The sequence below is a fragment of the Sphaeramia orbicularis genome, chromosome 12, assembly GCF_902148855.1.
Source record: "Sphaeramia orbicularis chromosome 12, fSphaOr1.1, whole genome shotgun sequence".
Classification (NCBI taxonomy): domain Eukaryota; kingdom Metazoa; phylum Chordata; class Actinopteri; order Kurtiformes; family Apogonidae; genus Sphaeramia; species Sphaeramia orbicularis.
In genome coordinates, this window is record NC_043968.1 from 24,341,506 (window position 1) to 24,358,678 (window position 17,173).

General features: G+C 39.3%; 1 protein-coding gene across 6 annotated transcripts in view; it reads left to right on the forward strand.

Annotated features, from left to right (window-relative positions):
* The window catches only part of nav3 (neuron navigator 3), a 187,387-nt gene that overhangs the window by 125,887 nt on the left and 44,327 nt on the right, over window positions 1–17,173 (forward strand). For all 6 annotated transcript variants that reach the window (XM_030149179.1, XM_030149180.1, XM_030149182.1 and 3 more), the window contains exon 12: window positions 1,289–1,408. In XM_030149179.1, the coding sequence (XP_030005039.1) occupies window positions 1,289–1,408 (120 nt within the window). The remainder of the gene's footprint in view (window positions 1–1,288; window positions 1,409–17,173) is intronic.

Genomic DNA, 17,173 nt, shown 5'->3' on the forward strand with positions numbered 1-17,173 from the left:
CATACATGTCAAAAGCTTTCAATAATGAACAAAAGTTAGACTAGAAAAGCACTGAACTTTTTGTTTTTCTGTTTCTTTTCCATCTGTGTTTGTGTTTTGTTTTCTTCTGTCTTTTCTTTCAAGGTGGGTGGGAAGGGAAAATGGCTTATTTTACATTTACATTACATTTGCGTTTATGCATTTGGCAGACGCTTTTTCCCAAAGCGACTTACAGGGGAAAAACCAAAATAAAAATTTTAGTTCATTCATAGAAGCAATTTAGGTTAGGTTAAAATTGTTGCTCTTAGGATACATTGTATAAAGACAACTGTCCACTATCTTTAACTAGAACACATGGAAATATTGTACATGTTAGATATTACCATGTGTGTATGAAAATCCAATAGAAAGATTTAAAAAAAAAAAAAGAAAAGAAAAGCGCTGAACTACATGGTTACCTCTGACTTTATAAAATTACTAAGGCCTTACCTACCTATCTGTGTTCATTAATACAAATAGCCCGCTTTCATCAGCCAAGGCTATCATAGCTTTGTAATGCTTTGAAAGGGAAGGCTCCCGTAATACATTTACGTGAACCTTGAAGTTTCTAAGTACATTGACAGATTACCTGAATGAGAAAAGATAAGTCACTGTCTTCCACTCAACATCACCACAATGTGTGTGGGCTTCTGACCTTCATTCACTCAATAGAAATAAATGCCTTGAGCTAGTAGGAGGTGGGTTAGAAAAGAAATTCACATTTTGCACACGCACCCACACGAACATACACTCCCACATGACATCCTTTCATTCCTTGTGAGATTTGCTTCGAAGACTTTTGGGGCAGGGAAAACTGCTGACAAATTTAGCAAGGAATGATGGAGTAAAACATTGTTAGGATTAAAGACGTGTCAGAACAGAAGTGTAACAACATGTCAGGAGGGAGAAGGTGATTAGCTGAATTATTAGCTTAATTAACTCAACACTAATGATCCTTATGTGCTATCAGCCATGACTGATGACTATCTTGTAATAGCTTTAAATTCCATCCATGTAGTCAGTATGTACGTCCACACATTTACAGTGTGAACATAGTTAAACATGTACAGCAACACAAACTCCAAACTCATCATGTTCTCATTCACACATTATCGGTAAAATTGGAAACAATGCTTATTAGTGTATCTGATATTCTAATATTCCTCCAATTAGTTTTGTGTTCATTTAATAAAAGTTTAAATATGGCTAAACTCTGAAATGTGTGCCAAACCCCGGTCACGTCCTCTATTAATGAATCGTCTTGTCACAGATACCTTACAGACGGCGGCCTCCATCTGTATGCACGGAACACAGGCCGATCCTCAGACGTGTCCTCTTCTCGAGAGGTTTCCCAGAGAGGAGGCAAAGAGATGCAGGGCGACGTAGACAGGTAAGGATGGACTCTGTCAACAGTGTAATGCTCTTTGCATGGCTGATCCCTATCTGATCAGTTTGTGGACTGCAGCTAGATTCACTTTAGGTTTTTCAATACTGAGGAAAAACTGCACAAGTGACAGTTTACCATTATAAGAACATTTGAATTTACATTTGAGTGGTCTTTTTTCGCCATTTTTAGCTGATCTCTGGAATGCCTTTGAGAGAGTTTGACTGTATGAGTTTCACTTTGAGGTACAGATAGATAAATGTCTGCAGTGGCCAGTTCACCAGACTGTGCTTCAGTCAGTGATGCATGTGCATGAGAAAAGCAATAATCTGTGCTGAGAATGATGGAAAGGTCGAACCTCTATCAACTTTCCCAAGCACAAACTGCAGGCACATCCTCTCAGTTTGTTGAATGAGTTGGTGTAACTGCCCATTAAAGATTTAGATATAGATAGACTTTATTTCGAACATAGGTTGGCAAAAGAAATTCCAGATTTAAAAGGACACTCCAGTATATGGAAATAAATCGACCAAAAAAGAAAACAAATATCACACAAATTTAGAACTGTTTCATTGTTGCTCTAACAATACTTTATGTTAAAGGAGTAGGAAGAAGCCAAGCCCAAAGTTTACATGACTTGGCTAATCAGCTAATGTATACAGTGCATAATAGAGAATAGGTCAGTTATGAAATTACAGAAAAAGAGACCAAATGATTCCATACCATCAATAACCCTTACTGTTGTACTCCTGTTCATTGTTACTGTATCTCTGGAAAATCAGGTATTTATACATCTTTTTGAATTTTGTGATATTTTCACATTGTTTGATATTTAGATCCAATTTATTCCACAAAACCACTCCACATTTTAAAAACATTTACTGTGTAGCAACATGGAAAGGAAATGAGTTAATGATGGAAAGGCGGCAAACAGTATATGTACTTGGCTCATCCTTTGCACATTAAAAAGAAGAGTGGAATCAGGACATAAATTCATGTCCTTGAGAGGTTATATCCAGGGCATCCCCCCACCCTACTCCACCCCCACCCGCTGCAGGGACCTCCGCAACTAAGTGATGTGAAAAGGAGAAACAATCGATTTTAAGCTGTCAAGCTAAGATTGTGATGACAGGCCTTCAGAGAGGCTGTTGGGAATTGACTGATGCACAGACATTTCCCAGTGTTACAATTTAAACTTCAGCCAAGTCTTTAATGAGTGTCTGTGTGTAGAGGAGTCATCAGATAGAGCTCTGGAATTGGCTTGAATTTGTTTAGGTATCAGATGATTTTTAATTGGAATACAGCTTTCAATTAGCGAAGCCACAAAACCACACGCATGCAAAGGAAAGCAAATGTTAAATATCTACTATTCCAAAAAGCAGATTGCAGACAGACTACTGCTTTATGATCAGTTTGTGTCTTTGTAACTAGTCCAGACAGTCCAGTTGTTTTAGTGCCCAAACAGTTCTGCTGTTTCTACATACTTAGTCTTACAAGCTGGTTTGTCACAACAGTCAGTCCAGTCCATCAGCTGGAGGCGAATGTGATCATATCTGTGATCGGCCAAGCGTCAAAACATGCTTGATCTGGCCTTAGGTTCAGAATAGGCGATTAACCTGCCCTCTGTCAGTCTCAAACTGAGCTGCCTGTCAGACTTGACAATTGAAATCGAGTGGATAAGACTAAAATATCAACCCTGTGAACGGTCTCATGCACTCAGGCTGAGTTTCACCCTGCACGTGTTTTATCTCTGTATTTGAATATTTAGCCTTAGGTCTCTCACCTGGCCCTGACATAAAATCAAAAAATTGAAAGTTTTCTCAAACAAAATCTGTTTTAGTGCTTTGGGCTTCATGGGTGATGAGGGAATATTGATGCATGCTTCCCCCTAAGACGCCTACAGGCATGAGACTCCCAGTAGAATAACAAATGGAACTGTGGAACTGTTTTCCTTCCTCCCTCCCTTTTCCTTTACAAAACTATATAACACATGCATTCACACATTCACAAAGCTGCACAGGTCTTTAATGCCTCCCCTGCCTTCTTCTGACATGTGTGATTGTCAGCAGCAGACTTGTCATTTCCCGCTGACATATGACAAAGCTCAGGGGAGAATTTCATTTCCAAGGCAATTGCTCACTAGGCTTCTCACCTTAGTTTGGGTTTAGCTCCCACCGTAGGACAGGATTTGCTTCCCATGATTGGTTCTTTCTATATCCCAAAGCATCAGTCTTCTTTTCCACGAAACCCCCTGGCTCAAAGTGAAATAAGCAGCGGATAAGGCCCAAGTTTGAACAGTCTGCTCTGCTGAGTTTGAAATATTTTCTGCTTCTTCCCAAATACGCATGCATTCAAAGAACAGTAACACACAAAGGCTTCTTCCTTTTATGTTTGTGTAGTTTATCCACTACTGGTGTTTTAATGGTGATCACTGATGTTTTTCATATGATGCAACCTTTGTATCACAGTAAACTAACATAAGTCGCTTTTCCATTGGACATCTGCATAAAACTTTACTGATATTTACTAAATTTCGAAAAAACAGAAGTGTGTAATGTCAGTTTTTCCATTATATCACAAATGCAATGATTTTTTTATTTATTATCGCGAGATGACACGAGATGTCATTCCATAAACATGGCAACGAACGTAAATATGGTGTTGATTTACAGATACATTCATTATTATTATATATTACCCCTCTATCTCGTACTAAATTAAAAAATGATTCATTTTCCTGGTGTGTCCACACATACCGCGACATGTTTCTTCTTCTTTGCTTGTTGTAACGTCTGTTATCATCAATTTTTTTAATTCACCAGACTCTAGTTGCAAAAAAAAAGGTCTTTCCATTGCAGTTTTGTGTGATATACAATTTGCGCTACGCCTGAAAAACCACCTCTTGCCAATGCAAAAACTTTTAATCGAAAAATGATTCTTTTGGCGAAATTGTCGTTTTTCCATTAGGTAAGTTTTTATGCGCAAGTTATATTTGCGCAGTTTGAGGGTCAATGGAAAAGCGACTACAGACTATCAGGAAACACATTAATCACACTTTGTACTGCCTTATCAACAACACAAGCCTGTGTGTTTGTCTTGCACATTTTCCAACCAAGTGAAAACATTTGGTTTACTTTATCATCATTAAAAGTTACAAGGAAAAGATCAATAAATAGTTAATGGCTGGATAATAGAGCTTCTTCATCTGGTGGTTGGTGGAGTTTTAAGTGGTTTTGTACAACTTTGCAATAACTGTGTTTGTGTGGTCAGTATCAAATACATACAGTCATGGAAAAAATTATTAGACCACCCCTTGTTTTCTTCAATTTGAGCAACAAAAATAGCTCATAGTAGTTTAATTTCAGAGCTGATATCTAGCAATTTTCCATGTTTTCTTGATAATAACCAGACTCACTTCAGTTCTTACATCAACAGCTATGGCATTGTACTGACAAAAACAATGCTTTTAGGCATTCCATGTTTTCTTTTCTGTCAGTTCTAGTCACATGATACACACAGGAGTTAGTATTTGATTGCATAACCATTGTTTCTGATGACGTTTGATGGTCTAATCATTTTTTCCACAACTGTAGCTGAAAATTGAAATTTTCCTCAGATTTTTATCCAGATCATGGATTTCACCAGAAAATCTCTATTTAGGGGGAAAGTAAATTATTTATAGCAGCTATGAAAATTATAATAGTTGTGTGCTGTTTTTGTAATAATTAGTTTCTATTGTCCTACATGAAATTTAACTCCCCTGAACAGGTATTTGTACAGTACATTGACTGTTTAAACTGTTTAAAGGTGATGCAGTACTATTACATTATTCACACATTATTCATGTTTAACTGTAAAATGTCAAAGCAGAACCAATGATCCAAGCTGTTGTTGACTTCTATTTGGATACTAATTGAAGTTTGAACAAAGCTCTACCTCTGTATACTTACTGTGTAATAAAAATACATACTAGATATTATTATATTTACATACAAATCCCCCTTTATTCTCTTTGGTCTAGGATTTTCTCTGTTGTGAGCCGTTATTGGGAAGGTACACTCATGCATACTTACCAATGTACTGCTTCAGCCAAGCGGGCAGTAAATATACACTTGCACTAGTACACATCCCTCGCTCTGCAGTTCTCCTGGCACTTTAGGTTTTCTGGAGAGAATTCCTGGGAGGCAGAAAGTAGGAATCCGTCTGTGTACATAAACTGAGCTCCCATGAGGCTCATTATGCTTGATGCTTTTTTTCTCTGTCCATAACGACTCCCCTGGCTGCCACCCGTGGCAGCTTTATCCCAAACCAACCGAGCCCCGGAGGAAACTCATCTAAATGACTCATCACATTGAGACTTGTGGCCAGCAGGTGACACCATCTGGAGCAGAACAGAGTGGGTTATCTATGCTGCAGTGAACCTTACAGTGGAAATCTGAGTGATGCGATTATAGGTGGCGTAGTACATCTCTGATCAAAGCTTTGCAAGTGTCCCCGCTGCTGTTTTGTACCCGGCCCCCCGAAGGGGAGGCAAGGGGTATTGTTTTTGGTTCGGTTTGTTACCTCCTCCAAGGATCAGCGGAGGTTTTGTTTTCATCGGGGTTTGTCTGTTTATTTGTCTGCTTGTTTGTTTGTTAGCAAGATAACTCAAAGTTATGGACGGATGTTGATGAAATGTTCAGGAAATGTTGATACTGGCACAAGGAACAAATGATTACATTTCGGTGGTGATGGGGGGGGGGGGGGGGGCTGATCTGCCTCGGGGAAGGTCTGCGATCTCCGAGTGCTTTTCTAGTTTGTTTCTTTGTTCGTTTGTTAACACTCTAGTAGCAAAACTATTAGTTGAATTCATACCAAATTGGGTTTAGAGATTGCCAGTGACCCAGAATAGATCTGATTACATTTTGGGAAAAGTAATTCAAAGTTCAAATTTTTTTATGATTTTTTTTTTTTTAATTTTACTCCCATTTACTTATAATGGCCAAAATTTCAAATGTCAATAAAAAATAAAAACATAAATTTTGTTTCAATTTACTTCAAACCTGGCACATATATAGAGGCAATTGATATGCTGACATCAGCAAATGCATAGACATGATGAAATCAGCTGGATCCATCCCAAAATAAGCTACAATACATGGGGGGGGGGGGGGGTTGTTGTGCCTGGCACCACTTGTTTTTTCTATATTTGCAACAGTAAAGGAAGTGATACATCATGTCTTTAGAGGAAAACAGATAACACCAAAATAAAACCCCCGCTGCTCTAGTTTACAGTGATTGCCTTTGCCACCGAAACTAATCAGTGATATCTGTCAAGCAGGAGGCATACTTTATCAACAAGTGAATCTGACCATCTCCTGAAACTGACCATCAGCTCCAAATGCAGCAGAATAACAAACGCTCAAACTCATCTTCTGATGTGTCCATTTTAAAACAATGGTGAGTTCAGCCCTGGCTTAAAGGCCCATTCTAAAAATACTCCCCTGTCATGAAACATAGATGAGTGCATGCACGTTGCTCTACTGTCAAAAAAATACGGCCAAGGAGAGTGTTTTGACATGGACAAGCTCCCTGTTCTCAGCAGACACATGAATAAGTCAGGGCCAAGCTTTTAGCATCCTACTGTCACTGTGTAGCGCTGACTCTTCTCTTTGAGGGTTGGACTATGGCGACTGGCTCTGTGTTTTTTCTGTCTGTGAAAGTGTGTTGGGGTTGTGTAGTCTCTGCTTGACAAAAAGAGTCTGTGCGCTTGTGTCCTGTAACACAATTTAAATGTCTGTGTGTATTTCTGCATGTGTGTGTTGCTCAGCAGCAGGATCACTGCTGTCAGTCTGCAGAGCTTTGACAGTCACTGTATAGCTGTACGGCTCGTCAGTGCTGCTGTAAGCACTGAGGAGATTTGGAGGAGAAGGTTTTTTGCCATCAATGACAAAGCCAGTCATTATATAAGTTTCTGTGTAGTTCTTCTCTGCCAAGGGCGCCACATGGGAAGAAAATATCCTCACTTGCATTCCACCTAAAACTGCAGCGATTTCATGTTTCTGCTTTCTAGTTTTGTGAAGTTTTCTGGCACCTGTCAGTCTTTTTTTCCGTCTCAGACATTTGTGTTTTTTCAGTCTTTCCACATTAATTGGAAGAAGCTGGATTACTGATTTGAGTACCCAGCTGTCTCTCCTTGTCGTGAGAGTGTGTTTATGCAAATGTGTTTCATCACTTGTGCAGGTGCATGCATGCAGGGAAATTGCAGTTCACTCTAAAATGGTAATTAGTGATCTATTCATTCATATGAGCTCAAGGGAAAGTTTCAGTTTTTGGAAACTGAGTTTTCCTCTCATTTTGTATTCTCTGGAAATGACTCAACTGTGTCTTTTGTTTTGGATGCTGTTCTATCTATTTATCATCTGGATTACAATCTGGATTTTTCTAATGATTTCCCCTCGTGGAGTTTGGTATTCCCATTAATTACTATACTCAACAAATTAATTACAGTTAAGGAGCTACAAAATGGGCAATGATGAAATAAAAACACACCTGCATCATTTCTCTGAATATGAGACTTGTGTCCAGAATACCCCGTTACACTTCAGTAAAGGATGTCTGATAATTTAGACTTCATCCAAGTTTCCAGTGTCTACAGGTGCTGGTTAACCTGCTGTGAATGACTCCAGCAATCATGGGTCCATTTTAGTAGGAAATGAATGCCCATTTCTGTCCATATTCTAACATAGCCTCATAGACCTTAATTGGTGGGTGCGTTACTATGACACGTTTTCATTCCCTGAGCCTGGCAACAATGTCTCTCAGCATGGTGATCTTTGAGCCATATGTCCTCCTCATTGTGAACTCCAGCTTCTTCTGTCAGGGCCAATTTGTATGTTATGGCAAGGAGTAGAAGACAGCACAGCCAAAAATGAACTCATTATCTGTCAGCCTTGAGCAGATGCTTCACTGTGTTATACACACAAGGTAAACCAGCAGAAACCAGCGGAAGGAAACTTCTGTGATAAGGACTGAGATGCTCAGGGGGTGAAAGGATCAAACTCTGCATAGTTACAACAACTCAGACAAAGGACACACTAGAGCTGTCCTTAGTCCTACAGGTGATCTGTCCACCTGGACTCATCAGGTTGGGGGTGACAAGGATGTAGGACAATGGGTGAGGTCAGACGTGTATGTCTGTGATGGATGACAGGTCCCATATGGTCCAGTTCTATATTAACTCATGGGTCATCTCAGCCTCCATACCTGCCATTGTTCCTCTGTATGGTAGCCGACTTTAATCTTGTCATCCATCTCTCATTTTTTTTCTCACTTAAGTTTTTATTGAAACTTTATAAACACATAATCAGTAAAAACAACAAAAAGCGAACAAGCAAACCTTGCTTGGGTACACTACACAACATTACATTCATATTATCCAGTCCTTCCACCATTCTGGGTTCTGTTATCAGTCCATTTATTCCCTTTTTTTGTCCATTTGTGCTTCTTGTGGTCACAGTTTGTGATTTTTGTAATTTTTTTTCATTGAATACATTCCTTCAATAATTGTGACCCGTTGGTCCTTTGTTGGTGATTCTGTCTTTCCCCAGTTCCTTGTAATAGCTTTTTTGCAAGCCACTAAAAGTACCTCATCCCTCATTTTAAAAGTGTAACTTTTGCACCACTGTGGGAAAGACAAGGAACTCTTCAGGCTTCTGTATCAAACCACAGAATGGAGAAAACACATCTATAGAAATCTTTACTCTCATTAGTGAACAGTCACTAATGACAGTAAAGAGGTGGTCAGACAGGTAGAGGGGTTAAAATGTAACCCCTCTACCTGTCTGACCACACCTATGTAAATGCCACAGTCTGCATCACAGGATAGGTTTTCCCTAGAAGAGTCCACAGAAGTTGGTAGAATTTTGGATTTCTGTCAAATCACGTGAATTACAGGATACTGAAAGGCAATTATGGAATTTATACCCAGTGATGCAATAAAACTCTAAGCTCTGTAGTTGCAAATCTGATTTATTAATCACTTTTTCATTATCATTTGCTTTATGTTAAAAAAGAGCACCTTGGTTGACTGTCTCAGTGGTCTACATCCATGATAAATGCCTGTTCTGATTTCTGTGTAGAAGACTCAAATGCTCACTCAGTTCCTCAGTTCCTCTCTTTTGCTTCTCTGCGGCAGCAACTGCACAACACTAGACTGAACTTGAATCTTTTATGCACTTTCCTTTTGTTTAACGTTTTATTCTGCTATTGTCCTATGTAATTTTATGTGTTTATATGCCTCTGTAAAGCACTTTGAATTGCCTTGTACATGAATGGTGCTATACAAATAAATTTGCCTCGCCTTTCCTAGATAGCATTAACTTAGAAATGGATTCTGTTAACAGCAATAAATGACTTCCTCTCAGTACAACACAGACTCCAACACAGACCTCACTGAAGCACACTCAGGTCTTACATCCTAGACATTTAAATACATGCATTATCTGTTTTTATGCTCTCTTAAATCTAGTTAGAAACAATAACAAGGCTTTCAACAGCTTATTTTGTAAAAGACTGATTGTTTTGTACCGCAGAGACATCAGCCAAGTGACCCATCCTATGCATATGACTGAGCTCTGACAGCATGGGATTTATGGGAAAGGCCATAAAGATGACTCACCTTTCAGAGGCGCAAAGTCGACTTAAGAGATTAATAGCATATTTATGTCCATTGTTAGTTCATAATGCATGAAGAGGTCATACATGAACAATATCTGTATTACCCAGGTTACGAGGAGTTAGATTTACTGCTAGTCTTGATGTTTTTATAGAAGATTTAAGAGAAAAGGGATGACATGATGGTGATTCACTAAAGTGAAACTGAGTTTGCTGTGACTTTTACTTTTATAGTTGGCATTAAGGTGTGTGTAAGCTTATATATTAGTCCCCTTAAAAATAACAACACAAGAAATAAACAAATTTAAAAAAAAAACATCCATCCAACTCTTCTACTCTAAAAGGGCATGAATTAATGATATTAACTAGGAACCTATGGATCTTACTCCTCAGTGATGTAGTGCAGTATTAGAAAAAGAGTCATTTCCCCCATTACCAGCAACAGCTTCAGTAAGTCTTAGGTTTTAATGCTCTGGTGATTTCCAACTTTTAATCAAATAAGTTTTGTCTAGTTAAAAGGTTGAGTGTTTATAAAGGACAGGTCTGCAGCTTATTTGCCTGTTGAAGCAGTGTTTAGGCCCCTGAGAGTTTACTTAGATTAAGAATTACTTTAAAAGATTGAAGGCTTTCAGTTGAAATCTATAAGCACTGCAAGGCAAAGGAGTTTCTTTGTTATTAAATTGACAATGAGTTTTGATAAAAAAAGAAAAAAAAAAAATCTTGAGCCAAAAGCATCACATTATATCATTCAGATTTTCCTGCCATTTTTGCCTGAATTGTCATTAGGAATGTTGTCTGCTGCAGACATACTAGATTTGTGGTTAACAGCACGCTAATGTAGCTAGGAGGTTTGATAAACAATTTTGTCTGTAGCACTACTGATGAGTTCAGATGAGTACAGTGATTATTGTATATAGAGCTAATGCAGGATAGAATTTAGGATAAACAGACTAAACGGCTTCTGCTTCAATTCATTTGGTCGAAAATTTCCGAAGATATGATTCCATTCATCATCTGACAGGCCTAATGAGTTTGTGAAGATAAGAATCGACAAAGCTCCTATCATTGCTAATTCACTTTACAGCCATGGAGTCTGACTCTGTTGTGGATTATGAAAATGTAATCTCGTTAAATGACGAGTGTAATGGTATAATTATGACAGTCCACCATTTATGAAGCTGAATGGAACTTTGTATTGTTTGTGTTTCTCTTTTTCACCAGTGTACACGACCTAAACACAGAGCTAATAGGATTCAGGGCTTAACAATGTCCACATTGTCATATTTTTTTCTTAAAGGTTTAACTTAATCTGAGCTTTTGTTGTACAATATAAACCTTTTATCTGTCACGGCAGGAATACAGTGAATATCTGCAACCCTGTCAAGTCTGTTCTCTATGGAGACATGGTTGATTGTCAGTTGTTCGTCATTGATTTAGGACACATGCCAAACTTGCTGGTGGTCGGCTTCAGACCTCCAGCGTGGCACTTGGGATCGTTGCCACTGTGCTGCCGCTGTCGATCAAGTTCTAATGCTGTAATCCTCCAAAGGACAAAAGATTTAGGCCTGTACTCTGCCAGGGCCATAGATGGTGCTAGATTTGGAGTTGAAGAGTTTGCCAAGATGAGGCAGATGATGGGGGGGACCCTCTAATCCATGTTTCTCCACCTACCCCCTGTAATCCATGCCCATAATACCAGGGTTTGTGACTGTCTGAGTTTAGTCGCTGCTCTCTTGATGCTGAAGTGTTGTCCCACCAAAACCATACCACTGCCTTTGACATTCAAGTACAATAAACACTGTTTTTTTTTAGTTTAAGTAATTTATCACCATATGGTTCTGTGTGTTTATCTTGTCTTTATCTTTCTTGTAAAAAGTGCACCTATGATGAGAAACACTCACATAACCTATTACTGTATTTGTTTTGTCTTAAGATTGAAAATATAAATTTGTCAGTTCATCTCTTTTCTAATCCCTGAAGGGCTGTTGTGGGTTGTTGGTTGCACATTTGCCAACAGTTTGCCATAGACTTGATCAAACACCTGTTGGAAACACTCCCTGCAGCACGGCTAAAGATTTTGTTGTCATCTTTAACTGCATTGCAGTAGGAAACATGGACGTCTTTTACCAGTCCAGCCAGGCTGCGCTGACGTCCTGCTGCCTGTCACTGCTTGGCAACAGACACATTTCCAGCCTGTCCCTGCAAGGTCATTCTGTTCCTTTCTTTAATTGAGTTGTGCTGATAGAATTGGATTCTGTAGTAGGTGACAAGTCCGGTTACTTTTTGCCAAAGTACAAAAGATTTTTCTGTTGCGATGACATTATACTGTAGCACTAATGAAGAAGAGGCTGAAGTTAGATTGTCTCATCATTCATGAGTAAAGTTGTGCTGAATAAAATTATATCTGCTGTTGTAGCACACCAATAGGCTCTTTGAGTTAGTGTAAAAGGAGTTTCATGAATAATGTGCCAACACAAGGCTGTATGGACAGACTTGGTTTCCATCTCACGTATTATGTATGAGATCACTTCCAGTCAAAGGCATTCAGCAAGAGCGAGGCAGAAGTCGGCATACAAGCACTTCCTCTTTGATTTGGCTGGATTCTGCATCGTCATCCTCCTTTAATTAACTCTTGGAAACCCGCTGCTGACGACATGTCTGATTGCCTCTCTGAGGGCTGACAGGCCCATCTGATGAGGAGGGGAGGGGAAGAGAGGGGAAGAGAGGGGAGGGGGAACCAGCGGCAGCAGTGGGGGTGAAAGTGGAAGAGTGAGGTAGTCCTCTCTTCCTTTTCTCTCTCATTCCTTCTTCTCTCTGGACTCCCAGTTGTTTCACAGCTTCTAGCATCTCTGACAGGTGGAGTTTTGCCTCCTGTGGTAGTTGGCGCGGTAGGGAAACAGACCAAAGCAAAACATTTCTGTGACAAGACAACAGGCAGCCTCATCCCAAAAGAGGTAAGTGGGCAGCAAAGCTAGAAAGTCTTGTACTCACTGTGTGGAAGTTGCACAGCTGGAGGAAGCTCCCTTGTGCCTGTTGTTTGTGTGTTTGATTTAAGTTACAGTATGCAGGTTATTCTGATATGTTTATATTGTGCACTTCAGAATCAAAGGAAAGTGAGCTAGTTATTAGCTTTGGCAGCCAAAAGGAAGAAGAGTCCAGACATTTGCAAGGATGCTTTGACGATTTCTCTAGCTTTAACTCAGATTATAAGTGCTTTCTAATTACATGACAGAAGTCTCCTTTTTGTGTGATTATACGTTTCAGTTTGCTTTGTATTGACTTCTCTGTTTTCTCTTTTCTTGAGCTTGTTGGGATTTATTATAGCTTTTCAAGACAGACATCCACACAACGCAAATGTTAAGACACATTGAAAACCGTTCATTATGGGTGTTTACCTCAACATTTAATTTTATGTCTGAACAATTTCATTTGTTTTCACATTGGACTTTTTGACCTGGGGGACTAGCATCCTTAAAGTAGACTAGGGTGACAAAGACAATGCAGACGTATCAGTGTAAACATTGTAACCACTAAATGGTGGTTGTGATGTTTAAGTGCTATAGACAATCAAGCAGGAAACAGGAAGTTAGTCACATACAGTTTAAAGTTTTAGTTGCTTTCAGATAAAAAAAAAAATAGATCATCCATGTATATTTTTTAAATTAAGAAACAAAGCTGTCCTATCATTTAATTTCTCAAGGTAAAAGCTTAAAACACACAACTCGATTTTTTATCAGACTTTTGTCTCAACACAAATGAGATTAATTCACCTGCATCTCTGTGAATACCACAGCGTCTTTTCCTATTTTGTCCTCAGTCCTCCTCTGAGGAAATGTTACGTAACTCCTATTTGTTGATGTCCTATATTCACATCTTTTATCACTTTTTTCCCAAAAAAATGTTTCTGTCAAATCATTCAAATGTATTTTATCTCACTGAAGTATTGTAATTGCTGTTGTTATCTTTTGTTCGTGCTGTTAACAACATTTTCTCCTCTGGGCTGCTGAAAGAACAAGACCTACTGTACTGAATATTGCATGAGGTAATGTTTGCATGGTTGAGTGAAGTGCATTCATAGCATGGGAGTAGCTTCATGCAGCAAAGCAGCAGGCACAAATCAAGGACTTGTAATTGAATGTGCAGTAAAATAAAAACAATCAGAGCTGTAGATGTTGTTTTTCTTTCCATGCGATGTCTTTGGACCTGAGAACCGCTACTGGCTAGTGATATTTTTGGGGTTTAGTATCCTGCACTTCAGCAACATCTGAAAAGAAAGAAGGAAGACTCATTTTTAGACTTTGGCTGACATATACCAAGCAGGTCTGGGGATTTGAGAACCAGGTCATACCTTTTTATAGGACTGGTTAGCATACAATTTCATATCCCTCTTTCTGTAGACTTAACAATCACACTATATGGGACATTGCAGTACAAAGCATTAAAGTTGTGTTTGGTGAATTAAATCATCACAGGGGATATACTGTGGATTTTGAGGGGGAGCCTTGTTTCGCGCCATCTGCCCATTTCACCGCCGTGCTTATGAAACATGGGAGAGAAGCCAATATCCTCCACAGCAGTCTCCTCTCAAGCGTTCCGCTCTGTACATTGTTGCTCATTGTTAATTTAAGGAGTTATGACACAAAAAGTCCGTCTCACCCGCCCTAGCTGTAGGGTTATTGAGTTCGGCTGTGCCATTTTTGAGGATGCGGCCCTCCCCCATAGGAGATGTGGTGACGTGCATATGAAAGCGTGCAGGTCTTTGGGGAGGAGCTTGGTTAGCCACGGTTCTGTCAGAGCTGATATGCAGACTCATCCTAATGAAATATTCAGCCCATTAGAAGTCAGGCAGACCTTAAGGAGGATGAGCCCGATGTATTTTGCTTTTCTCTTAGTTTTATCAAACCTTTGGGACGGTCTACTGCTGTACAAAACTCTTTCCCATTTGCGGTAACAATCATCTGTTCACTCAGATGTGCTGACGGTTCCGTAATAAAGGTTTTTCTTTGTCTTATCTACAGGATTTATAGAGGATTTGATCAATAATAGTGACTTGCAGTAACTTCACTAAGTCACTTTTTTGACCCTTGCTCTGCACCGAGGTTGGTTAAGGTTACATGTCTGTGGAAACAAAGACAAAGTAGTGCTTAGTATCTGCCTGTGCACTGTAAATTTGCTAAAGTGTGCTCTTTAGTTGAGTTTCTGCTAGAACCTGAACTACGTTACATTTACAACCTCTGGGTCGGGCTGCACAATTAATTGATTTTAAATTGATTATTTTATTAGGAGGATGTTTAAAGAAGGGTAGTTGTCAAATTGAATTTCATCTCTCTTGTGTCTCTGAGCTACCATAGGCTCCTCCTCCTAACTGTGAGAGCGATCTCCACAGTCTTTGGTCTCCACACACCAGTACACAAATGGCGTTTGCTAAGGAGAGTGAGAAGTTCTTGGCTAAAAATAGCAAGAGCAAGTCAGTTGTGTAGAATTGGTACAGCTTCAAAGTTTCCGGTGAAGACCAAACCATTCCTAGCTGCAAACTCTGCCAGAAGGCGGTATCTGTCAAAGACAGCAGCATAACCAACTTATTTCAGCACCTCAAACATCATCACATGCCAGAGTGGGAGCAGTGTGGTGCATTGCCGGCTGCGTACGAAAACGACATGCTGACTTCTATTGTCTTTTGTAGTTTTACCCAGAAATTGAAATTGGAAATGTTATTTCTAGAGGAAAAAATCTGGATTTTATTTTTGGCCAAAATCATGCAGCTCTACCTCTGGGCCTTGGATATCTGCTTATTGTGATTAGTTAATTAGCATACAGTTCCAATAACTACACTTACAGAGAGAATGCAGAAGGCTAAAGGGCATCTTTACTTGGTAATTATGTCTCTGAGAGCTATTCAGACTACTTATTATGTTAATTCAGTAATAATTGTTTTAATCATTTTACCCACAGTTAAAGCTCCTTTTTTTCGGAGGTTTGTACTATTGTGTTATGCCACCCTCAAAGGACAGAGAGATATGTTGGAGCCAGGGGAGAAAGCGCAAAATTATTTTAATGTTTAGATAAGAATTGGAAGTCAATGAGCTGAGCACTGCTGCAGCCATCTGCCTCTATTTCTCATATTATGATTATAGACTCCAAAGCTGTCTGTCTCCTACTGCTCTTTTACCATTTCCCGTTTGTGATTACTGAAGTGACTGTGCAGTCCTTTTTGTTATCACATTCAATTTATCTCAATTTGATGTAAATGAAAGAAAATGGGGAGAAATTTAACCATTTTTTCCATTTTAAAAGACACCTAAATGACGTTTTAGGTGTGCAACTGAGCATAAAAGAAGCACTTGCAAAAGACCATCTGTGTCCAATTTTAGCATTAAATGTGTGTCTCTGAGTTGCTTATGTGCTTTCTGAATGAAAATTCCTGTAGAGGTTTTCACAGTTCTCTGTTGGCAAAATTGTGCAGCCTTCTGACTTTAGACTGGATCCATTAAGGCGTGTTCCATTTGGATGTGTCTACCCCTGTTGTTCCTGGTGTCAGATGAAGTGGACAGTGTAGTGCTTTTCCCCTGTCAGTTCTGAGGCTTCAACCAGCAGCATGAGCAGAGTACTAACTCAGATCATAAAGGTGACCTAAGGAGCCCACCAACAAAACTTAAAGGGGTCATATTTTGCTAAACCCATGTTTTTTTAGTCTTCAGTACATTTATTTGTGTATTTGGACCCTAATAGATCAAAAAGTTTGAATTTGAACTCTCCAGGTGCTGCAAAGCTATCTTTATATTAATTTTGGCAAAAATCGAGTGGATTTCTACAACCTGTTTTAATTCCTGCTTAATTTGTTACATCTATAACTAGTTACGTCACGAACATTTCTCCGAATACGCCTTAATGGTTTGTCAGTTGCAGCGGTTGTAGTCCATACTGAAAATATGTCCAAACTTTGAGCCGATTACCTAAAATGTTCAGTTGTTGGTTGAATGGGACAGAGCAGCACAGCCAATAACCTGGAGGGGGTGGGGCATGAAGTGGCTCATTTGCATTTAAAGGGCCAACGCTCAAAACAACCTTTCTGGTGTCATTACTCAGAAATAGGGTTGAAGATGGACCTGTGGAGTT